Source organism: Canis lupus, chromosome 13 (assembly GCF_011100685.1).
Source record: "Canis lupus familiaris isolate Mischka breed German Shepherd chromosome 13, alternate assembly UU_Cfam_GSD_1.0, whole genome shotgun sequence".
Lineage (NCBI taxonomy): Eukaryota > Metazoa > Chordata > Mammalia > Carnivora > Canidae > Canis > Canis lupus.
In genome coordinates, this window is record NC_049234.1 from 60436606 (window position 1) to 60463130 (window position 26525).

General features: G+C 33.3%; 2 protein-coding genes across 5 annotated transcripts; one reads left to right on the top strand and one right to left on the bottom strand.

Annotated features, from left to right (window-relative positions):
* The first annotated feature begins 21 nt into the window (after positions 1–21).
* Positions 22–11735, top strand: CSN1S1 (casein alpha s1). Of its 4 annotated transcripts, none has more exons than XM_038555119.1 (15): positions 22–170; positions 421–441; positions 844–882; positions 1905–1928; positions 2328–2351; positions 3117–3140; positions 4180–4212; positions 5019–5042; positions 5145–5189; positions 6470–6508; positions 8221–8238; positions 8714–8755; positions 9753–9910; positions 10518–10559; positions 11378–11725. In XM_038555119.1, coding segments are annotated over exons 1-14 (501 nt in total). In that variant the 5' UTR covers positions 22–161; the 3' UTR covers positions 10519–10559; positions 11378–11725. The 4 variants fall into 4 exon arrangements, with proteins under 4 accessions (XP_038411047.1, XP_038411048.1, XP_038411049.1 ...); XM_038555120.1 differs by having other exon boundaries at positions 5148–5189; XM_038555121.1 differs by lacking the exon at positions 2328–2351 and having other exon boundaries at positions 11378–11735.
* A 4269-nt stretch (positions 11736–16004) lies between these two features.
* On the bottom strand, positions 16005–23742 carry CSN2 (casein beta). Its single transcript, NM_001003086.1, is given in 10 exon segments — positions 16005–16333; positions 17254–17295; positions 17884–18132; positions 18175–18498; positions 19620–19664; positions 19761–19784; positions 20845–20871; positions 20975–21001; positions 21742–21804; positions 23692–23742. Coding segments are annotated over 8 exon segments (753 nt in total). The 5' UTR covers positions 21793–21804; positions 23692–23742; the 3' UTR covers positions 16005–16333; positions 17254–17289.
* Between the last annotated feature and the right edge of the window lie 2783 nt (positions 23743–26525).

Genomic DNA, 26525 nt, shown 5'->3' on the forward strand with positions numbered 1-26525 from the left:
GTATTTAAGTGATAATGTATTCGTAGATTCTAGGCCTGTTCTTCTCTTCTCTATAAAACAGTTTCACATTCACTGAGTTACAATATCTTCAGTTCAAGTGCCCACAAGTTTTTATTTGTTTTCACAAACTTTCTTAGAGAAGAGGCACATGGACTTACATAATGTTTATGGTAAATAAAAAACCTTAATATTCAAGAGAAATAATTAAACAGAATATGTTAACATGATTTATTTTAATGTATTCTTGCTTCTTTCTCTTCTACTTGTACTTTAACATGTGATTGATGATTTGGTTTCATTTTAAACACTGGATCTTAAATTAGATACCTCTACCACACATTTCTGCATGAGCCATGAATTCTCCACTCTGTCCACTGATTGAACTAATACCTTTTTATTTATTTATTTTATTCTTTTCAGAATGAGCTAGACAGCAGAGAGGTAAGATTTTACTCCACCCCAGTCCCCAAACTTTTCTGTTAGCTGTGATGGATAATGAATGTCTTTTTCACTCCAATTTTATCTATCTTCATATGTGTCCAAGTACTCAGTTACTTGGATTACTCTCTCAAATCTCTTTTTTGATTAAATCTTCATTCAATTCCTCCTTTAACATTTTAAGCATAGACTTACTAAATCTCTAGGCCTCGTAAAAAAAGGAACCAAATAGAAGGTCTCTTTAGTTTTAAAAATTAGATCATAAAACTAGAACTATTTACCTTTTCTTCTACCATAAGAAATATGTTACTTTATCTAATTAAAATTGATAACGTGTTCAAACGGACAAACATGCTCCTTCTTTGATATCTTTCATTTTTTATCACTCACAATTTAATTTGACAGGAAGTTCTCAAAGAAAGACAGTTTCTCAGGTTTGCTCTGGTGAGTATTATCTTTTTACCCTTCTTAAAGACAAGCATTTTTCTGGGAAATTTACTTTAATTTTAGTTTATAAATGATTTTTCACTTGGCTTGATCAAATCTCCCTTTCGTTCAGTCACCCAGGCACCCACAAAGAATATCAAAACCAGATATTCAAATATTAAAGAGCTGTTTTAGTTAGTACCTTATGCATTTGCTTCTTTGCAAAACACTCATGGTTTTTTTGCATAACCTAGGTAGAACACAGAACTTCCAAAAACATTACGATGGAACATTTTTTATCTCTAAATGATATCCCTTCATGTGTTGTATTTTGTATAGTTTTATGACTTAATTGCCAAATAAAACACAAATAGAAATTTTACTTCAAAACCAGTATTTTTTTGTATTTTTTTATTGGAGTTCGATTTGCCAACATATAGCATATCACCCAGTGCTCATCCTGTCAGGCGCCCCCCTCAGTGCCCATCATCCAGTCACCCCAAAACCCCGCCCACCACCCCTTCCACTACCCCTTGTTCTTTTTCCAGAGTTAGGAGCCTCTCATTTCTGTAATCCTCACTGATATTTCCCACTCATTTTCCCTCCTTTCCCCTTTAATCCCTTTCACTATTTTTTTATATTCCCCAAATGAATGAGACCATATAATGTTTGTCCTTCTCGGATTGACTTACTTCACTCAGCATAATACCCTCCAGTTCCATCCACGTCGAAGCAAATGGTGGGTATTTGTCGTTTCTAATGGCTGAGGAATATTCCCTTGTATACATAGACCACATCTTTATCAATTCATCTTTCGATGGACACTGAGGTTCCTTCTACGGTTTGGCTACTGTGGACATTGCTGCTATAAACATTGGGGTGCAGGTGTTTTGGCGTTTCACTGCATCTGTATCTTTAGGGTAAATCCCCAGCAGTGCAATTGCTGAAGACCACTATTTTAAGTTTGATAGGCAGCCCAACTTTGCTTGAGTGATTTTTAATGTAACTTTTCTTCTTTCTCTTTCTTTTTTTCTTTCTAGCCTACACCAAGAGAACTAAGAGAGGTAAGAAGATCTCCACAAAATATACTGTAGAGAAGCAAGTGTTGTGCTGTGCATTTATTGCCTTTTTATGGAAATAGATGCTCGGCTTATTGAACCAGACAGAAATGAGATCAAAAGAACTCAGAACTATAACTAAAACAAGATGAAAGATAACAATAAAATGTAGTGGGACAATTTTTAAAAAATTATTTAAAGTGAATATTTTCATACAGCTTAAGCAAAGAACACTTAGCAAAGAGAAACTAATGTTAGAAGTGATATAGCAAGAAATATTAGTACATTCATAAAAACATTTATTTTTTAACTTACAGCAGCACAATGCAAGGTACATTTTCTTATAGATGTTCATTCATTTATGTCCCTGTTCACAACATTGTTCTTTTCTTTTCTATCCCTAAGGAATACTTCAGTGAACTGAGCAAGGTTAGGAACACCAATGATATTTAAATGATTTTAAAAGTTTATCCTTTCAAAAATAGATTTTATAAAGTATTGCTTATAAGCAATACTTTTTTAGCTTCAATAGAGAGAACTTCTGAGAGAAAAACAGAATGAAGGAATCAAGGTATCAAAAATTTTCTTAAAATAGTGTGGCAAAAAATATGTAGTCTTGAAGTAGGAAAACTGTTTTAATTTAGAAAAATTTTAATTTTTCCATGGCATTTATAGTTTACTTGAACATTTCAGTCAGAAATTCAAAATAACTAATGAATTCTACTGAGAATTATAAAGAATACTGACTTTATTGCCATTACTTTATAGCTACAAGGAGACAAAACATTAGGATGGATGGATGGATGGATGGATGGATGGATGGATGGATGAAGGAAGGAATGTGTGCATGTATGAATACAGCTATGTGCTGGCCAATTGTTTGCACTTGTTGCTAAAGCTGAAGAAATGCCTCATTTGGGACATTACATAAAGGAATATATCTGCTCCAAGAATGTTTTACGTAGTCACAGTTGATTATTCACTTTATTTAAACATGAATTTTAAATTCTGGATTGTCTACTAGATTTTTAATAGATTTGGTATTAAAAGATGACACGGGTGTTTTTTTGTTTTTCTGATCACTTGGCTATTGCCTCAATTTTCTAATTTCTTGGCTATCTATTTTATTTAGTAACTATTATGTTACATTTGAATATTTATCATGAAACATAAAATTACTTCTCTTTTCCTAAGGTACAGGTCATGGAAGACCCTGAGGTAAGACACCTTTATTTTAATAAACACCACACTTACATATCATATGTAGTATATTCTGTATGCTTTATCTTAGCAAAACTATTTTCTCAAAGTGATTGAGATTTAATTTCTCAAACAGTCCTATTATATCCAAAAATGTACAATGCCTTGCCGGATAAAGTTAAAATTGAAAGAGGGAATATGGCACTTGAATGCTAATCAATGGAAATATTGCTTATTTATTAAAATAAGAGCAAAAAGCAAAGTGTGCATAAATGTTCAAAAATGAACCATGAGGTTCCAACAAAAGCTTGCCTCTGCCATCCAGAGTATGAGCTCATTCAATTTTCAGGATAGTCCTTGGGCAGAAAAAATCTATTACAGCAATCACCTGGGGTCGATGGGCTATGCTACCCAATCTAAAAATAGGGAAAAAACATCTGTTAGTCCATAATATATGGTTAATCGACTCTCCCAAGAGATGAACAGTCATTTGAATATTAAAATCAATCTTTTAAAATTGTATTTGGGAACAAAAATTATATCCATATATAAATTATAACATACATGACTTAGAAGGAAAACTACATATTCCAAAGGGTAGATGCTTTTAGAGCTAATGTCATATTAGCTCAATACTGAAATTGGTTGTAGTATTTTAATGTTTCCAGTTTATTCACATCAAAGTAGCTCCAGAGGTAGATGAGAATAAACACTGAACCCAGAACTCTGAGTAGCTCTGCTCAATAGGGCTTTTTCCTCAAGTTTCATTTTTTATCACAAAAATCCATATGTATTTTGCATCCTACTCCATCATATATCTGTGTTTATTTTAATAAAAACATTTTAAAATATTGGGTAAGTTATTATCCTCTTCCCACCATCTATTTTAAATAAAATTGACAATCCAAAAAAATGCATTACATTGGCCCTAAGCTTTTCACATCACTTTTTTCAAACCTGAAACCAAGACTTACCAACCCAGTATGAAAGTGTAGAACTTGTTTCCTTCCAATTCTAAAAGTCTCATGGTCAGTAACATTGGTTTTCTTTTTCTTAGCAAAGGCAATCCAGCAGCACTTCATCAAGCGAGGTAAATGATTTTGATGTTAATTCAATATCCCAATTACTTAGGAAACATTATGAAAGCTTATTGTACCATGAAGGTTACATATTCTATAAGTCTCATTGCACAAGGTGCTATGTATGTGGCTTTCTTTCAAAATTCTAACACATGTGAGTATCAACCCAACAGAAGTAAGAAAAGAACTATTTATCAGAGACAAAATTACAGAATTGTTTTTGGACAAACAATCATTATCTGGCCATCTGTGGTGTCCAAACATGTTTTTTTTTTTTTTTTCCTTAGTTATCTTGCCCTTAACAGATTTTAGCAGAACTCAATCTTGTCATTAAAAAGTATAATGATGACTGTGCTTCTAAATAATGTAAACATGTTATATCCTGTGTAAAAACCAACCAATTTTAGGTTAATTAATCACAAATTCCTTGTCCCTTGTTAGCCTAAAGAAAAACAGTAGCAGGCATAGAAGGTGATGAAGTCCTTTTATTAACTTTGGGAGACCTGCTTGCAAATTATAAAATAAAACCAATCCAGTTATGTGGGGTTTCTGTAAATTCAATAAAGGTGAATATTTTATAACCACCTTCAACATTCTGAATAACCTGCCTGGTGACAGCAGGAAGAAGGGAAAAGGAAATCTGGATATAACATGTTATATCAAATTATTTATTTTGTCTCAGTAATGCATTATTTTGTGGCTAAAAATCAGTTAACCAGTTATTTAGTAATAGTGTCTAGTTAATTAGTATTCTTACCTTAAATATAAATTAATAAGTCACAAAATTAAAAGTGTGCTTGTTTCTGTTTTTTTGAAGGAAGTTGTTCCCAATAATACTGAGGTGAGATATATTAAATTTAAAAAATACTAGTATCCTAAGATTTGTTACAATTTACTTAAACAACATATATGTATATGTTTTGTTTGTTTGTTTGTTTTTTAGCAGAGGCAGATTCCAAGAGAAGACATACTCTATCAACGCTATCTGGTAAAATTTCATTAAAAGTTTATCAAAGGCAAATGTACCAAGGAATAAGAATGTTATATTGGTAAATTATTTCTCCATCTCATTACCTGCTAAAATCTAATCCATAACGAGTTGTCTGAAGGACTCTAGTTATTGACTGATCCCTCTCTGAAAGTAACACTAACAACTTTTTTATTTCAGGTATTTAATTCATACTTTCAGCTGAATATTTGTATTACATAGCCTGCTTTAGATCTGAATAGACTAGTATTTAAATGACAGTCTATAGATTTGACCAGACTTGAATTTGCCCCTAAGTTTTACCTTTTACCAGTGTGTGATGTTAGACAGTTTACTTTTTTTTTTTTTAAGATTTTATTTATTGGGACACCTGGGTGGCTCAGTGGTTGAGCATCTGGCTTTGGCTCAGGTGTGATCCTGGAGTTCTGAGATCGAGTCCCACATCAGGCTCCCTGCATGGAGCCTGCTTCTCCCTCTGCCTATGTCTCTGCCTCTCTCTCTCTGTGTCTTGAATGAATGAATGTATGTATGAATGAATGAATGAATGAATGAATAAATAAATAAATAAAATCTTTTAAAAAATAAAGATTTTATTTATTTATTCATGAGAGACACAGAGAGATATGCAGAGACATAGGCAGAGGGGGAAGCAGGTTCCCCACAGGGAGGGAGCCCCATGTGGGACTCGATTCCCAGGATCCCGGGATCATGGCCTGAGCCAAAGGCAGATGCTCAACCACTGAGCCATGCAGGCATCCCAGACAGTTTACTTATCTGCTATAATTCTTAATCTAAATTCTAAAATGACCAATAATAATAAATATTAAATGATGTGAGAGCAGTTTAAAAAATCCATGCATAAAGTAAATGATCAATAAATGTGGCCAACACCAGAAGCATCAACATTTTTTCCCTCAGTTCATCCAATATTTTGATTTCATTTGACCAAGTTTAAATCTTTGATCAGAAAGCAAAAGTCATTTCTAATTTTCTTAGTAATTCTGACACAAGATACTTTATAAGTAAAATTGCCTGAATACTCACTTATATCTGTATTTCAAGTTAAAAATAAGTTAAGAAAGTAGCTTTTGTAATGTCTTAAAAAATAATTGACGTAGTCCAAATTATTTGTGATAGAATTAACACTAAAGTACAATTAATAGTTCCTCATTCTTTACTTCTGGGAAAAACATTGTAGGATTCTAGCTTCATCACTTGATAATGATGGGATTGTACTGAATGGAACCCAAGCAACTGAGAATGTTTTTTCTTTTGAATAGGAACAGCTTCGTAGACTGAGCCAACACAACCAACTGCAGGTAGTAATATTTTATTTATAATACAAAATCATATTCTGCAGAACTAAAATACATTAAATTTTAAGTTGGGTTCACTTTGAAAGTTGTATTCATCTTTCTCAAGAAATTACTCTAGCCTTGGTAGTTAACAACTGAAAGACTATTCATATGATTATCTATATATTTGCTATCAGAGCCATTTCTCTCTATTTATGCCTGGATTAATACTATCATATCCATAATTACTAACCATGGAGAAATTTACTTTGTCTAAATTCCACATCAAAACCTCTTACAGTCTCTCTGATGATGCATTATATTTAGGACTTTATCATGTGTTTATTTTCCCATGTCCAGCCCTGATTGAGAATTCTATAAACATTCCTGCTCATGAAAGCACGGATGTGTCAAATAAACTTTCCATTTAAGGAAATAGGAGGAACCAGGAGTCCTAAACTTTCAAAACGTTTCTGTCAAACTCTGTAAGAAAGAATGGCCAAGTTGAGCTTGTCTCTGGACTTGTTTCCTTATGTATGTGAAATGGAAATATAGTTATTCTTGCTTCCCAGTGTTATTTGAATAATGAATTAACAATCTCCTACTCAGCTAGCCCTGAGTGGGGCTTGTAGCAAGTCCAATAAAATGTTCATTCCTTCTCCTCCTGTCTTTATTTCTCAGTCTCTATAGATTTTTTAAAATTATTTATGAGCGACATGAGAGAGAGAGGCAGAGACATAGGCAGAGGGAGAAACAGGCTCTCCACTGGGGAGCCTGATGCAGGACTCAATCCCAGGACTCCGGGACACTAGCTGAGCCGAGGCAGATGCTCAACTACTGAGCCACCCAGGGGTCCCTCTCAGTCTCTATAAAGTTTACTGTGCTCATGAACTTCTGACATTACGAAGGTCTTTTATCAAGAAGTGCATTTGAACTACAATATGGATAGATTAAAAACATAAATCAGCACAACCATTTAGTTTTAATCCTTTTGGTTATTATAAGGTCATTCACTTGGGAGGAGAAAAAAAAACCTTATTTTAGTTACATAAATCAACTTAATTAGTACTTTAGGGAAAAAGCCCTGTCCTAATTTAGCAAAATGACATTTTTCATTTTCTTCTCTTACCAATGTAGGAAAAGTCAATAATTAATTTGGACCCCAATTGTTACTCTTATATCAGTGTCCAAGTTGTTTGTGTTTAAAATAAAGTCCAGGGGATCCCTGGGTGGCGCAGCAGTTTGGCGCCTGCCTTTGGCCCAGGGCGCGATCCTGGAGACCCGGGATCGAATCCCACGTCGGGCTCCCGGTGCATGGAGCCTGCTTCTCCCTCTGCCTGTGTCTCTGCCTCTCTCTCTCTCTCTCTCTCTCTGTGTGACTGTCATAGATAAATAAAAATTTAAAAAAAATATTAAAAAAAAAAAATAAAAAAAAAATAAAATAAAGTCCAATAAATTTAAATATATCAGTACCCTACTGAAATTTATCCTTAATGATCTAAGAAATTACCAGAATAATATATTTTATTATTTTAGCTATGATATGACTAAGCTATAAGGTTATAAGCAAGTATTATTATTATATTGGTCTTACAAAAGTGTTCATTGTATTTCATGGTTGTGTCCTGAGTGCTAAGCATAGTCATCCTCAAATATATGAAAGCACCTAGGAAATGTTCATTATTCATACATAAATAAAATCAATAGACTAAAACAAAATGTTTTCTCTTCCTTAGGGAACTATCCATGACCAGGTAAGATTATTTATTAAATATAAAATATCTTAATATTTTCTTCATGTGTTATGTTTTTATAATACGTGCTTCTCTTTTTTTAACAAATATATCCCAAAAGAAAAATTGTTCTGCTAATCATATTTGATAATATTTAAAAATTTACCAAAGATCAAATTTAAATAAATGATTATTAAATAGCCATGAAGAGAAAATATGTAGACAGAAAATTGGTAGGTTATTTTCCCTCAGTATGCGAACTTTACAAATTCTTTATTTTTCCAAACTATAGTTTGATTTTTTTTTCTAAAGTGCAAAATAAGAAGTGTTTTGAAACTTTTTCATAATTCTGGCATAGAATACAGTTTCTCCTGAATTTCATGGATCATGCTATATTTATGGGCATGAATTTTTTAAAATTTTATTTTTTGTAAAATGAATGTATTGTACCAGATGTATAAGTAACTCAAAATGTGCTTTATTCACTTTTATACAGCAACAACTTCGCAGAGTGAATGAAAACAACCTCCTCCAATTGGTAATATTTTGCTTAATAAATTGCACAGTAATAATATCCTGCAAAGTTTAAATGTGTTTGTTTTTAAATAGCCTCACACTTAGGAGGTGATTGTTTTCTTCTCCAATGGTTATTTTTCACTCCCAATTTCCACAATAATTTATATTCATTGATCTGAGAGATTAGAATTACTTGTCACTATTCTCTGGATGAGATCTGTTCTAGTCTGTCTGTTTTAGCTGATGTGAGAGCATTGTATTATAGTCATAAGCATTATGAAGTGTTAATCTCCTTGGTATATTAATTTCTCTTTTAACTTATTTCTTAATTATATATCTTTATGCCCATAATCTGTTTCTAAAACTCAGTTTCTATTAGGAATCTTGAACTCTCAAACTGGTAGACATACTTTTGTTTTAAAGAAACCATCTGGAGAGATACTGAACATCTCTGTAAAAATACTCTCTGATCTTGTTTTCTCATCTGTGAAATGAAATTGTCAGTAATACATAATAGATGCCAGTTTTTCCCCTGCCCTAAATTCCATTGATTTCAGTGTTCCTAGGGATTCTGATTTCATTTTTAAGGCAATAAGTAGGTACTCTGTACTATGTGCTGCCATAACGGTTCTGATTCCTGTGAACAAGCAGGTCAATTCCATACTAGTTATGGAGCTCTCCAACCATTACTTGCCATTTAGTGAATCTTATAAAGGTTGCTGAAAATGTTTCACGTGTTTTAGAAGAAATTGACTTCAGGTAATATGATTGGCAAAATCAGTGTCACTGCCCAAGTCTCTAACATGAAAAGTATTTCAAATAGGTTGCTTCTTCCAATTTTGAAGCTTCATTCAGCCTTCAAAAGTAACTCTGACTCTTTTTCTTTCCAGAGATTTCACAGAGTAATCATCCCTTGTATTGCTAATAGCCATGTCAGAAATTAATGAAACAGTTCATTTTCAGAGATTCAAAACAGCAATTATTCATACCCTGTTGCTTTTCAATGTCTTTCCTTCCAGCCTTTCCAACAATTCTACCAACTTGATGCTTATCCCTATGCTGCTTGGTATTTTCCTGCACAAATCATGCAGTATATTGCTTATCCACCATCCTTGGACATCACTAAACCCATTGCCTCTGAGAACATTGAAAATGCTGATGTTGTGCCCCAGTGGTGGTAAGTTCATTTAAATTACTGCATAGTGATGTTCCTCCAAAAGACATAAAACAAAATCACTTACAGAATGTACCACAGAAACAGATGTAGAATCAACATGGCAAAGCAGTGTTTAGTGCCTCATTCTGAACCGGAAAATTGATAATACCTTCTGTGGCATCTATGGCTAACATTAATCCAATAGAATATGTGGAGCAGTGCTATCTATTCTATGAGTGAAATTCATTCTTGATGAGGTGGGAAAATAAGCTTTTCTCCAAAAAAGAATATGAAGAGTTCCGTTTTAGAATTCAGTTTTCTTCTCCTTGCACTTCTATTAATCTTTAAATGCCTTTCTTTTGGTTATACCCATGATATACATAAGAATAGAGCACAGGTTTTGGTATCCAGTAGTCCTAAATTCAAGTTCCAACTTTTTGCTTACTTAAAATAATAAAACAATGTTTATTTTTCATATCTCTGAAGGTGATTAAATATAGTCATCTTTGCAAAGTATAGTTCTGGGATAATAGACACAGGAAATAAGTAGCAGTCATTTTTTTGAGCTAATAAAATTTTATTGCTGACTATTTTGATCAAATAATTTTAATAATTTTTGTTCTTTCAGAAAAATTAAGAATTCTCAGGAACTCCACAATTATGGCTGTTGGTAAGTTTGGAAATTACCTGTCTAACCATTAATTGTATTTCCATTTGAAGGCAAAGTACAAAGATGATTGTAGGCTATATATTTTTTTTTTTCTTTTTGTTGAAGTGTAGCTACTTGTGTGTGAACACAGTAGCACTTAAATAATTACATTAGCTTAGAAATTTATAATTTTTTTTGTTTCCTAATCATACTATATTTAAACAGCAACTTAAAAATATCTAATTTTAACTAATATAATTTATAATATTGAAACGCCTATACAAATATAGAAGTGTGGATGTTACTAATTTTCTATGAAGATGTGACCTTGAGACTCAGGTGAACCCAACAGTTGTATCCAGTTCTTTGAAATCACTGCAGTAGAAATCCTTAGCAAGTGACATAGTGAAACCAAATGATCGTCTCTCAACAGGCAAATAGACTGAAATATCAACAGATTTTTTAAAATTACCTTCATCCACCATATTGGAGCTTTTAATTGTGTGTTTCCTTTCTCAATGGTGGAAACTTCTTTTTCAACAGATCAAACTAAAGTAAATGATAAATTCTGACCCACATGAAAATTTTATCTTCTAATTGCCTGCCATATGTTTTATATTACTGCAAAGGAGAATACTATCTACTAATAAATTCTTTTCAAAACTTAAAAATCAAGAGAAATGGATATACTTATTAGCAACAGGAAAGCACAAATAACATTGTGAATTTTATCTTAAAATGAAGAGAAAATGACAGTTAAAATGTGCATATCATAAAAGTGTCTCTTCAACTCAAAATATGTAGTATACCTAACCACATATTTGTTTTTCTATTTGCAGATGTGACTGAAAATTCCATTCTCTAAAATTTTCCTGTCTTCCATGTAAAACCATCTTATCCAAACATTTAGACTATTATTTTAGAAAAAGATAATCCCAAGTTTTTGAGGTCTTTACTGTGTATTAAACAGAATATCATTATTTTCCTTAAAACCAAAATTTCCTAACAGTTTATTGTCATGACATATGAAGGCCACTGAATCAGAGGGTATTGAAGTCTTTACTAAGTTTCTATTATGGAAATTTTGTTCAAAACTCTTTGAATTGCTTCTTCTGTGTCATCATTCCATGTAATTGTGTGCAGTGACTGAGATTTTTTCCTTTTCTTTTCAATAAATTACAATTTTAATGCACAGTCCACATTTTCTGTCTTTATTCCTATTCACCCGTGTTTACATAATCCTTTTAAGAATATATAGCATTTTGTTTTCACTAAATTTTATGATACTTTCAATCACATTTTAGTGAACATTAAAATGTCACTTCTGACTGATGCTGGCAAATTATAAACATGGTCCATGATCTTTCACTTGAAGTCAGTTGTTTGTAGAATATTTCCCATGAGTGTGGCTGCAGAGAGGACAGCACTGTGGCATTTGTGGGTATACTGGGAATTCGAAAGACCTAGTTATACAACTTATTTACACCATTAGGACCTATTTGGGCCCAACCTGCCTGATTATAGCTGAATTTATAGGTAGGAAGGTTAGTCATAATCATTTAAAGAGTTACCTAAGTACATAGTCACCTATTAGCTAAGTTGGGCTGTTCAGTAGCCTCCAGAGCCCAATGAAGAGCTCTTTCTCAAAATGACAATTGTTACTTGCTCTATTATCCTAAAAGCTCCACGTGAGATATACTTTTGGGGGTATACTCCAGATTCCCAATTAACCTAACATGCCATGACCCTTTAAGAACCACTGTATCTACCAAGTGATAACATACAAGAGAGAAGGCCTTCTGTACCGTGGCCTAAGCCATAAACTGCTCTGCATCCTACCTATAATATATATTATATACACGTAACACCCAAACATAAATTTTTTGCCTTGAAAATGAAAAGAAAGCCATTTAGAGACTGGGTCTTCTCCCTTTTCTCGGGGTTAAGAAGTACATGCTGAAACAAGTTGTTTTTTTATCTAGAGAAGATTTGTCAACATACTCAGAGTACTGGACCTGCAGGAAGTTAATGGAGAGTACAGGCCCCTGTGTCTTCATAAAATTCATCTACCAGTTTCTGTCATTATGCCATTTCCCAAGCCCTCAAGGATACTGATTTTTCTGGTGTCATGAGTCCTAGAGAAATAAGGTCATCAAAGGGCACTTGGGTGGCTCAGTCTGTTGAGCCTTCAACTCTTGGTTTCCACTTAGGTCATGATCTCATAGATTGTGAGATCAAGTCCCATGTCAGGCTCTGCACTCAGTGAAGAGTCTGCTTGAAGATCCTCTCTCTGCCTTTTCCTTTGCTCTTTCCCTTTCTCAAGTAAATAATCTTTAAAGACAAAATAAAGTCATCAATTTAATGAATGCATAATGATCGATGGAATAAAATAGTCATGTTTCCTGCAGACTAAACTGTGGTGCAAGACTAGAGTCGACTTGTCCTTAAAACTGTCCCATGAGGTGGAAGCCTCTGTTTGAAAGATAAAAAACAAAGACTAGCCATGTAACTAAAATATGCCTGCATAAAAAGATTTTTGTAAGAGACCCTCCCAACAAGTAGTTTTGAGATTCCTGGTACTGAGGTGTTTTGCTCAGTCAGCCTCTATGGATGGTTTAAGAGCTGGAGATAAAGTATATCCTGTGCTACCAAGCAGTGGGAGGACAAACAAGTTGCTCCTGAGATCTCAGCAACTTTTGTACTGTGTATCCTTCGCCTGCTGTTGCTGTCCTGTGTTTTTTGCCTGTCATAAAGCTGTTTTTATCACCGTATAAACTGCTTGGTCTTCTGAATCCTTTCAGCAATAAGAAACCTAAGATGATTGCATGTAATTAACAGAGGCTGCACGGAAGTACTGCACCTCTGAATAACATACAGAAAAAAATATAAAGCAGGAATTAATTTGCAAGTTCTCTCCCATCTCCTCTTTTCCATTTTTCAAATTTCACCCCATTAGGGGATAAAATCATACATTTTACAGTAGCATGATACAGCCATTCCATGGCTTCTGAGGAAATGAGGTCCATTGGCCTAGTATGGAATTATATTTAAGTCCAGAGGCAGAGAGGTGATTATTTATACATTGAGGAAGCTCCACTTTCAGGGAAACAGAAGGTAGGAAGACACTAATGAAGGAATACATGATTTTACATGTAATATACACTTAAATTTTGAAAGCAACAAACAAGCAATAGAAAAACACACACATCAAAATGTATTATCACAAAGTACCCATCATACAGGTTAAGGGAAAGAAGATCACTAGAATCTAAAAGCACCACTTCATCACTTCATGTTCCCTCCACCCCTCAGATAACGACTAGTCTGACTTACTGTACTATAAATTAATTTTTCATAGATTCTAATATATAATATTTATAGGGTTGTACTATCTTGTATTGAATGTGTCTCTGGCTACCATCATTCAATTTTATTTATATAAAATTCATCCATGTTGTGCATCTGTGGTATAACTCATTCATGTTAACTACAGTATAACATTCCACTCTATTGTATATTACAATTTACTTACACAAAATACTGTTGATTCACATTAGTGTTGATTTTAATTTTGGATATTAAAAATAATGCTGCTAGGAGCTTAAGTACTTATTTTTAGTGCACAGAATATGTTATTTCTGTCAGCTGTATACCAAAGAGTAAAACCTCTAGTCACAAAATATGCCAATGTTTATCTCTGACAAAGACTGACGGAGTTTCCAAGGGGTTTGTTCCAGTTTATATTTACATTAGCATTGCTTAGCCCTCCTATTGTTTGTTTTTGCCAGCACTCAGTATGGCCAATTTTTTTTTTTCATTTTAATCATTCTGGTGATGTGTCGTGATATTGTATGGTAGCTTTAATTCGCATTTTCCTGAGGATTAATGATGTTGAGTACCTTTTCACATGTTTATTGGCCATTAAGAAATGGCCTTTGGTGAAGTCCTTATACAAGTAAAGCCTATTGCCTCTGTACTATTGCATCACTTTTTTCTCTTACTGAAATATGCCCAAATAAATTTGAGCAAGTTAGAGACGGATCAAATGAAGAATTAGGCTTGGCCATGCCAGATTTGGGATATTAATTAGGTACTTAGACATGGAGGCCTAGAAGGCAAGTTGAGTATGTGAATTTGGTGTCAGGAAAGAATGAGTTTGGAGATATATATTTGAAAGCTTTCAACCCACAAATGGACTTAACAACATGGAACTAAACACTGCCAGTCAGAGTAAGGCTAAACCCTTAGGGTACTCCAACACTTAAAGGTTGGGAAAAAAAAATACAAGAAAGGAGACTGCAAAGAAATGGCTCGTGTGTTCAAAGAGAAGCCAAGGGTTTTAGTAGGTTTAAGACTTAAAATGAAGAGAAGTATGATATTTGCAAAAAAAAGGAGGTGATCATCTCTACCAAAAAACTCTGAGAGATTGGGTAAAATGAACACAGATTAGCAAGATAAAAGTTGTTGGTAACCTTGGAAAAAAAGTGATTTCCATAGGGTATAACCTTGATGGAAGCAGGTTAATGAAAGCATAATATATTTAGTATGGATAGTTTTTGTTTTTTTTTTGTTTTGTTTTTTTGTTTTTGGATAGTTCTTTTGTAACAGTTGCCATAAGGTAGCCTAAAGGACTGGGAGGGGTTTGGAAGTGTACTGTCACAAGATGGAATTCTCTCTAAAAATGAAAGATATTATAATATGTTTGACTTACACTTGATTCTTAGGTGAGGAAATTCTGGGGGATGGCAAGAAAGATGGAATAATTGCTAAGAAGGAGTTACTGTGTAAACTCAAGGGGATGAGATTGAGTGTGCAGGTGAAACTGGTAGAGGGATAATTCATCACAATGAAACAATTATTCTGCGATCAGAGAAATTGGGTATCAGAGCCTCATATAAGTCTTATCTCTTGGGCATTACCAGCTAAAACCACATAATCTAGCTCATTCTGATTATGGCACTGTCTCTTATTGCTCTGGTGTAAGTGAAGTCAATAATGTGGAGCAATAGGGAGCAATTATCCTGTAACTGTGCAATGAACTATCATCTTAAAACTTCAATGAAACCCTTGAATTGCCTATTTTATAGATGTGGAAATTAAAGCTCTGAAGGACTGAGTAACTTTCACAACACCACTTAGCTACCACGTTGCTGAGCTGTGAATCAGCTTTCGCATTAGAAGCTTTTTTTTTTTTTTTTCCTACAGTAACCATGAAATCTAACATCCAATGGTGGTATGTTTGAAAGTGAAAGGCACAGGTGTACTGGGCAATGGCTGTAAACCAAGACTTTCTAGAGCAAGCACAGTGTATGATCACCCTATATTTTCTTCCACTTTTTGATATTCTTTACCATTCAATTCAAAGCATTCTATTCAATTTCAATTCTTCCATGGCTATTTTTAACACCAATAATCTTAAGGCTAGTTTAGGTTTGAAAAATTAAAATAACGACAGAAAAACTTAAATATGCCTAAAGGATTAATTTATTGAAATGACTGGTTAGGAAATAGATATTTAAATAACAACAAACATGATTGCAAAAACTATACATATTTTTCCCATGCTTATGTGTATTTCCAACTCAAAATTAAATTTCTATGGTATAATTGAATTAAAGTTTGGAAAATGTAGAGTTTATGAGCCAAATTCAGATTAAGATGAATGCCAGATGGTACATAAAATAAATAAAGAAACAAATTTTCATTTTTTTCCATGTAGGTTCATTTAAAAATTATTAATTTTTGGTAACATGATGCCAAGTGAAAAGATGCCACGTTTCCAGTCACAGTCAATTCTGTAGAATATAAAGCATATAAAGAATTAGTTATGTTAAAAAAATAGAATTTGTTGTGTTATATGATAGATCTATTCATCCTCCTCATTTGTAATTTTGGTGTGATTGATTTACAAAGCAAAATCTGTTACAAATGCAAAATGTTGAGACCAACATTAAAAGAATATAAAAATTCCTGTTTGATTAAATATCAGCTTAACTGATATTTTTTAGTAAAATGTAAAATGTCTAGTCCATCATGATCACAGACAGGTTTTTATGAATCCTAAAGCTATTTCCTCTCCTCTTTTTAAATCTCATACCTGGAATAATTAATTTTATTTTGACTCATGAATTAAAGGATAATATGTAAATTTTTAGATTTTATTTATTTATTCATGAGAGACACAGAGAGGGAGGCAGAGGCAGAGGGAGATGCAGGATTCCTGCAGGGAGCCCAATGCAAGACTTGATCTCAGGACCTCAGGATCAATCCCTGAGCTGAAGGCAAATGCTCAACCACTGAGCTACCCAGGCATCCCATATGTAAATTTAAATGAGATAAAAACAATGGAAGATATGAGGCCTAAATCAAAATGAGAATGAAAGTGATCTTTTTAAAAATCTCAAATATATTCATATAAAAGTAGGAGAAATTATTTTCAGTTTTTCCTAAAAATGATGATAATCAAGCATCAGAATATAAGCATTTGAATGCAGACCAGTCAAATCTGTCAGCAGCACATCATTAAAATTTGATACATAATTTCAGGTCAGCAGATAATAGTCAACCATTGAGACCTCCATGACACTTTGATCATTAATAAACAAGTTAGTATATTGATAAAACTTGTCACTATCTTGGACTTATCCAGGAGAATGAAATGTGAAAAGATATCTATAAAAATGATCAATCTAATCTTCAAAATCTGAAAACTTACCAAAAGTGAGGAGGGGACATTAACTTTGGAATTCTTTTAAACCTTAAGAATTCAAAAAAATAAAAATAAAAATAAATAAATATACAATTCACATTTTGGCACACAGACATTGACACAAAGACATTTTCCTTAAGAATTCTTTGAGTAATGAAATAATTATCACAATTGCTTACCAACTTATGTACATATGTCAAAAGCAAGATGTGAAATAAAGCATTTGCAGAATAGATATGCACAAGGAAAATTTCAAAAATGTAGAAAATAATAAACCTTCTTTATTCCAAGCCCAATCAGACTATAAAATTTAGTTCTAGCTTTAATAAGCTTTAATCCTCTTTATCTAGATTTTTAATAGATCAATCAGAATCTCCTGAAGTGAATTTTCCCAATAGTAACTTCTACATAGAAAATCAGAACAATTATATCAGAATCTTTGTGGGTAGGCTAGACATTGGGATTTTGGAAAGAAAAAGTTCTACAGGTTTTTCTATTATGTTGCTAATATTGATAATCACTGATGTAAACGACCCATTCATTTTTCATTTACTCTTTCATTCTAGAGCTGTCACTTCCTCTATCACCATATTCATGTCATAAGTGAGACAGCAGAATTAATAAGTTTGGACTTACAAGAGCAGAGTTGACAAGTGGGGCAAGTGGTTGAGTCACAGGTTGGGCCTGGTGGGTAGATTCCTGGTATGGCAGAAAGGCTTGTAGGGGCATATCTCTCTGGAGGTAGGGCACCACTTGCTGAGGAAAAGGCAAGACTTTGGGCTGTGGGATAGACAGCACTGACTGAGGAGTAAGCATAGGAGTCTGAGGAAGAGGCTGAGGGATCTGGTGCATCAGAGGCTGGAGCAGAGGAAGAGGCTGAGGGATCTGGTGCATCAGAGGCTGGAGCAGAGGAAGAGGCTGAGGGATCTGGTGCATCAGAGGCTGGAGCAGAGGCAGAGATAGAGGAAGAGGAAAATGCACATTTTCAAGATCAGCCACATTCAGGATTTGGCTGTCCAAGAAGGGTGTCACTGGAGATTTAAGAAAGGGCATTACTTTGTGCCTAGGAAAGATGTTTTCCTTAACTTTAGGGACTTCCATTATTTCAGGCTGAAGGAAAGGCACCACCACAGCAGGCTGAGCCAGAGGCAGGATGTTCTGTGGAAGGATAGCATAGTGGATGGGATCAGCATAAGGAGAGACTAGAGGCTGTTGCTGGAAAAGGGGGTGGATTTTATTCTGGCGTTCATCCTGGAAAAAAGGAAAAGAATCTTTGAGTCTATGCTTCATCTATAACAGTCATTTGTGAGGAATTAACCTCCTCTCTTTTGAACAATCATAATTGAGTGAAAAGAGAGAAAGAACATCTTTTTCTGATCTTGGTTGAGAAATTATTTTCAGTCAGGTGAAGACTAATGAGTAAAATGCTCATTGAGGAATTTCTCAACTCACTCCCTTCATAGGTGGAATCTACAGACCAAACTGAAATCAATGTTTGGAGATTTCAAGACTCATTTCACCTTTTTCTGAATTGCCTAGATAGTGGTAGCTGTCCACCTTGGTCTTCATAGGCATAAACTTTTCAACATAATGTTTTGATAATAGACATTATTATCTATTGTGTTCATATAGTAAAGATCTATTTAAAAAGACTTAAAGGAGAACTCCAAGGTTTATTTGTTGCTGCTGCTGTTGTTTTAACGAAAATTAACTCTTAATTTACAGCTTAATTCAAGGACTTAACACCAGCCACCTTCTAGCCCTACTTCCCTTGGTAGAAGGTAGTTATCTTGAGTCTTTTGAGAGTCATCAGTTTGTAAATTCATTTTGATTTAGGAAATATTGGGCATAAGTTCCAAAAAAATACTTCACTGATAAAATAGGGAAGTTGAAATATTACAATTAGATAAATATGTTACCACAAATGTAATTTGATTAAATGAAGAATTTTATGTTGTCTAAGAAAATCCTTAATTTTAAGCAAGCTCTACTACTTAACAACTGTGATATTGTCAAACAGTTGCACTTATGTCTTCAATATATATTTTTAAAATATTTTATTTATTTTTTCATGAGGGACAGAGAGAGAGGCAGAGACATAGGCAGAAGAAGAGAAACTAAGCAGGGTTCCCGAAGGGAGCTCAATGCAGGACTTGATCCCAGGACCCTAGGATCATGCCCTGAGCTAAGGGAGATGTTCAATGGCTGAGCCACCCACGCATCCTTGTCTTAAAAATATTTTGACTTTGTCAAAACTTAATTTCCTCAGTGGCATTTGTTTTATTATCATTCTTTAGAGTGAATACGTACATATTTTGCATGTATTATATTTCATAATAATGTTAGAAATATAATTCTCAAGCATAAATTACCTCTCTTTGCTGTTGCTCCTCGTGTTTAAAATTCTCAAGTTTCTGCTAAAAACCAAATCACATGTAAAGAAATGTTACCATCTATAAAAATTAAACGTAGGAAATTTTGAAAATAAGTACATTTAAATACAAAGATGTTACCTTGTTGATGTGTGTAATAGATTCCTTAAGAAAAATAAAAATAAAATTAGGTTTAGTTTTATGAATGCTTCTTATTTATCAATATAAGTCAGGAAATGAAGGCATGTAATAGGTTAATGTGGACACTTTGATGATATTCTAAACTCAGGATAATTGCTGAAACTTATATGTTGCACTGTTCTGCATAAACTTATCATATAAAAGAAAAATGAATGCAGTTTTATAAGAAAATAGTGAACACAGTAACAAAAAGAAGTATTTAATAGATGTTAATTTCTATCACCATGCTATCTTCCTAGGTCAACAAATGATTACTTATACTCTATCTGATTCTAAAGAATAATATTTGTTGATAATATGAATTTTATCTTTTAATTCTTTTAATCATTCTTAGTTTACTTACTGTGTTTACACTTCAAATTAATTATAAGAAATAAATACCTCTCTTAAGGGTCTGATAACCTTGTAGAGAGGCAAAGTATACTGACATACTATTTAACTAACAGGTAATAACATATCCATAAAGAGTGGTGCCAAGGTAAATACCTACCTTATTCTCCCAGGCAGATTAAGACTATATACTACCTCTCACCATCTCTTATTTACTAAAGTGACTATTGTAATTATAAAAGGTGTCTATTTGCATGTCTGCTCACGTATTATATTGCAAGCTCTTTACTCTGGGCATCCCTCTTTTCCCTTTGTACCACAGCTCCTATTCAATGTCTGACCCACAGACAGTGCCCAATAAATATCAGAATAGGGAAATGAGGCCAGGGTAAAAACAGCTCAAGACAGAAAACAGGACTGTACAGTACATTAAAAAAAAAAAAAAGAGGGGGTCACGATGACAATTTCAAGTAGTGAGACAATTTAGAAAGTGCTAAAATAGTGAATTCACCAGATATTTATTCTATCTTTATGCACATGCAATGGAAACAAAACATATACAATGGAAATTTACATCAAAACATGTCAAACAGAGCTGCATTGAAGTAATTGTCCTAATGTAACACAATAGAAAGATAGCACAGCATTTTACTCTTCTCAAACTGGGGAATTGCCTCTGAAAACATTTTCTTACCTCACTGCTTGAAAGGCTTTCCACAGTCTGTAAAGAAAAAACAAATCTATCAGCAACCAGCTTTTCCTAGATCATTGAAGAATGTTAATATTTTATGGTTGGAAATTTTTTGTGAATAAAAATATCCTACCTCATTGGATAGAGTGAGTTCTTCCTTCTGTAACAGAAAAAAATACCATTCTAGTTTCCATGGTTAACTCATTCTTAAACATTTTCCCTATATGATTTTTATCTTCTTTATGCAGAGCTATGTGTTTCACAAACTTGAGAAATAAAAAATGCTATATTGAAAGACTTGAAAGGTAGTTATTTTTATGTCTTTTATATTTAGTAACTTTATTGATATATTTTCTTCTTATGTGAATAAACGTTTTTAATGGCTAATAGAAAAAAATTATTATAATTTGTTTTAAACAGTTTATTATTATTACAAATATATTTATGATTATGATTATCGTGTGATACTCCATCCTCTCTCTAAATGTCTTTGGACAAACACAGGTAGAATTGGGCCCAGGGCCATAAGGTAAAGATACATATATTTTATTACTGGAATAAGATATATTTATCTAGGGTGCACATGCCTGCAATCATATTTGTGCAATATTATTATTGTCATGTTTATATCCATTTATTTTTGTTTTGTCTGTTTGCTTATCTGTCCATTTGCTTTTCTTTTTGGGACTGATAGCACAGTATATACCACTGTATACCATTTGACCCAAATCTGTGCTCCTATTGCACACTGTCAAAATAATGTGTCATGCAAATCATTTTCCAGGAAGTCAAAATAAATCTGTTGAAATTCTGCTTTATTTGTACTTTAAAAATGTTGAGGATATTCTTCTCTCCACATAGGTAGATACTCCATTCTATCCTAATTAGACATTTGCTTACCTCTCTTGCAAGAGCAAGAGCCACAAGGCAGGCAAGGATGAAAACCTTCATGGTTATCAAGTCCTGTCAATGAGGAAATGGAAGAATGGTAATACCTTGGTCAAGCTATTTTCTTAATTTAGCTAGGATTACTTTCCTTTTAAAGAAACTAAAGATAATATGTAATAAAAAAAACCCTGTATTTTAGAAAAAAATACTAATAGATGCTTTATCATACGGGCAAGGTCAAAATCTACTGTGGCTCTTTACTCTTACATGTCATTTTCATACCATTCATATTTTTTCATCCATTACCATTACCCTACCTCACTCTTTTTCATCTCATTCACAGCACTATAGTTGGGTTTTTGGAAGGACAGAAAAAAAGTTATAAATATTTACAGAAATATTTACTAATTGATTCATTTGTTCAAAAATATTTATTTAACATCTTTTATTGCCAGACACTATCTAGGTACTGGGTTGATAGCAGCAAACAAATGTCTCAGCCTTGATAAAGCCTCAGTTCTATCAGGAGGTAACTGATCAAAGAAAATGTATATGCAGATTATATTTTCTTTTATCTTTTTTTTTCTTTTTACTAAACCAATGGTTTCCATGAATATTTGTTTAGTCATTTCCATATAATAATGCCTCCTCTCTTTTGTGCACATAACTTTAGAGATTGTACACTGTATTTTTTTTTCTGATTTCTTGATGATTTACCAAAGTGTCTGGTCCCCTTGCCCAATCCCCACTTCAAACAACCTCTTCTTGTAGTATAACATGATATATATGTTAAAGTTTCTAACCAAAATGTACTAAATGCTTGATTTTGTTGCATTTCTGTAATTGCTTGTACAAAATAATGTTTGTACCACTAATATCATTTGGCATACAATCTTCAATCTCAGATATTTAAACAAATTTCTAAACTAAAAATGTCTCATGAAAAAAGTCCCTAATTCATCTGCAAAATATCCCTTCCAATATTTGAAGTCTGAAAATTATTCTTACTTCAGAAAAAGATTTTCTTTTCTAGATCTTTCTCATGGGTACTATATAAACTTTAATTTTACTTTGCCTAAGAGCTTCAGAAGTTTCCAAATAATTTCTCATTGTCAGGACCCCCAAAAAAGAATATAGCATTCTATTAGAGATCATAATGTGTAGGAAGAATCTTATTTCATTTTCTATATTTTCTAATTAGCATTTTATATATTAATTTTTTTAGCCAGAACCTCATTTTTTACCAATGTATTCTATAGTATTCTTTCTTTCAAATCTTCTCTTTCTTTTGCTTTAGTTTCAAGTCATCTCTGTATCATCTTTTTTTCTTTTTTTGGAATTTTTTTCCAAAGTAAAAACATTTTCCCTTTAACTTAATTCTGTATTTTATGTCTATTTTAACAATATTTTGAGCTATTATAAACCAAATGATAAAGGGGGAGGTTGGATACACTAAATAAATTTGAATACATATTTCTGAAAAAATATTTATAAACATTTCAAGTAGTGCATATCCCCAAACAAATTCTGCAGTTTCTTGACTCAATATGCTACCTCTAAAACTACTTTTGGGTAAAAGTTTCCCATTAATTATTCATATCCCAAACCAACAATTTAAGTATATTTTCTTTTATTGCTTTAGTATGTTTAACCAACTTGGAAGATTTATTAATTCAAGAAGTAGATTTTTTAATATAGCTTATTCATTGGCTTTGTATTAAAAATGGTTATCATTATTACTACATTTTTTAGACTCATAAAACATTTGCACTCATAATTTTTATCAAATGTTCTTAGATCTTTCTATTTTTTTAACCTAGGTATTGAAAATAGTGTCAGTGCTATTTTAAATACTCTTATTTCAAAGATCCTATTTTAAGCAATTATTTTCTTCATATAATTTAGCCTAGTTGAAATAAAAGTGAAGAGAGAATACATAAAATTTATATATGAAATTCTTACCTTTTTTCCAAGGTGGAGTACAGAAAGTGAAGGGGAAGCTAAGTGGATGATGGTCTGTCTGCTTTTGTGGTGGTTTATATACTGTATTTGGTGGTATGCTAATTTTGCGGTTTGAGATAAAATCAACGGTCAGCTTCAATTCCAAGAGGTCCACATGATTAGAATATGATTTCTGCCTATTATCTGTCCCCAGAAATTCTGAGGAGCATTTTAACAAGAAAGCAAATCACAAGCCAATAAAGGAAATCTGTCCAGGAAATGTAATTGTCTAATAACTGGAAGACATTGAGGCTCTGGCCCAATCCACAACTTATTGTGGATGCAGTTAAGTCTCTTCAGCCCTCGTGGCTCCTCAAGATATTAACTGTGAGGGGATTTCTATATGAATATCAGACATACGAGGGACTTCACAGAGGCCACAACTTCACGCCAACCTAAGCAGTTGTTGGTGTTTCATGCTACAGTGGAGAAAATAACAAGATAACAAGTCCATGATGATAGTTTAGTCATGTAAGGCTAACTGCTAAGCTCCCAGAACTACTTGATTTGGGAAGAATAAATTTCTCACTTCAACATTGTGTACACAAGAGGAATAAATTTTCCTCTGTAATGAAACATCTTAGAAAAGGAATCTATCTGGATAGCTGGTACAGTGAAAATTCTTGGTAAATCTGTAACAAAAATTTTGTAAAATGTCATGCAGACTTATTTACCTGATAAATATTACCTTTTTCTATTTCAGGCATAATAACCTTTATTTTTTATGCTTACTATACCCCTATTCCAGGCACTATGTGTTTTACAGACATTATCTTGTATAATCTTTACAAAAATATCATGAGGTAGTTGTCCTTTCCATATTTTGGTTGAAGAAATTGAGACAAGAGATTGAGTAACTTGCTCAAATCATATTTTCGTTAATTGCAAAGATACCACTTAAAACTAGATCTGTCTGACTACATGTATTTCTGTTTGTTCATATGCAGTGTCCATGTTTTAACTCCTTTTATAAACTCTGTTATAAAACTTGTTCTTAATGTAGCATTTGTGCTTAAATGTGTAGGATTTAATTATGCTTGAATTGGAGGAGTGGGGCATTGGTGATGAGTGTGGGCAGGGGAATTGGTTATTAAAGAGCTGTGCTTTTAGTTAGACCTGAAAAGAATAAGTAGTATTTTAAGAAATGATAAAATGTGAATAAAGTATTTTGGCTGAAGGAAAGAGGAATTGAAGAGAAAAATACCACATTTGGTGGGATTTGTACTTCAGGATATGTAGAAGGCAGAGAGTATAAAACTACTATTGCAAGGGTTTGATGGAGTCAGATCATAATGCCTTTGAATTTCAATTATGCAGGGTGACATAGTTCATTGGAAATAAGGAAAGATACTAGAGATTTGAAAGAAGGAGGGATTGTGAAATTTCTTGAATTTTATGACTTTATGACACTATCTTAGGGTAGCCTAGTAAAGGAGCTATTATAGTAACATGTTAGTAACATACTATAGTAGTTGAAGACAGACATTATGATGACATCAACTAGAAAGATGGTACTGGGCATCTTAAGCACTGAGAAGACAAATATGTCATTAAAATATGAGAAATGCAAGAAATCAGGGAAATGAATGAATAACATATGCCTGGGTTTTGAAAAGTTAATCATGTTGTAAACCAAGATAAGAAGCCAGGCTGAAATTAGAAAGGCTTAAATCTTGTATACGGTAAGTTTGAAGGTATCCAGAAGGCTTTGCCACTTAAATGTGATGCTTAGAGTAGTCATAAGTACGTTATAGAAATTTTTTTCCTGACAAAGGAATAAATGAACTTCCCTAGGGAAAGTGTGCAAGTGAGAAAAGAAATTGTCTAAGACTAGAACTCAAGCGCTCCCTGTTATTCAGGGGCTGGTAGAACAAAAGCAAATAGGAGAAATACAAAGTATCGAGGAGAAGAGACTGAAAATCATGGAAGCCATGGGAGGAAATAGCTAGAAGAAACAAGTGGAATTAAGAGGAAAATGCCACACAGGTGGAACTAAGGTGGAAACAAGGAGGAGGTTTTTGGACACAGAGAGTCATTATCATTGAAACCATTGGGATGCACTGCAAGTGGTTAAAAAGCAAGTAATGTGGGAGGAATTCAAAGCAACATTACTCTTCTGAGATTTTAGAAGAGGAAGTAAAGACACCTGTGGAATGGTATCTAAAACAATAGGGACAACCAGAAACACAGGAAGGTAGTTTTAGGATCAAGGTTTGTGGTTCAAAATAAAGAGATCAATGGTGAGAAAGCTGAAACACACCAAAGGTGTGAGAATAAATTGATGAAGCAAATTCTGATAGATTTGGGGCCACAGCCAAAAGAATTAGGCCTGCACAAAATGCACCAGTTTTCCTGACACAGAAGAAGCGGAAAAGAAGTCAATATAATACATACTTTGAAATATAGGGCAAAAAATTTCAAATTAAATGATTTTAATTTTTAGATGTGGTTAATTTTAATTTTAAGATGTGGTTCATCTTAATTTTAGGATGTGGTTCTCAACAGACAGTGAGGCAAGCGGTTATGGGTTTGGGATATTTAAAAAAGAAGAAAATTCTGGTTAATGTGAAAATTAAAAATGAACAAAAGTATCCATATCAGTAATACATTCATTCAAACCCTTTTTAGTGTTTTGGTTTATTACTACTCAACTACTGGCCTCTCTGCCTTCCTAGCTCAACCAATACTTGGTGGTTAGTCATTTCAGCCCAAACACAATCAACGCCCCCCCTTCACCCAAACAATACTCTTGACCTATTGATATTATACTGCAACCATCTTGCCATACATCTACT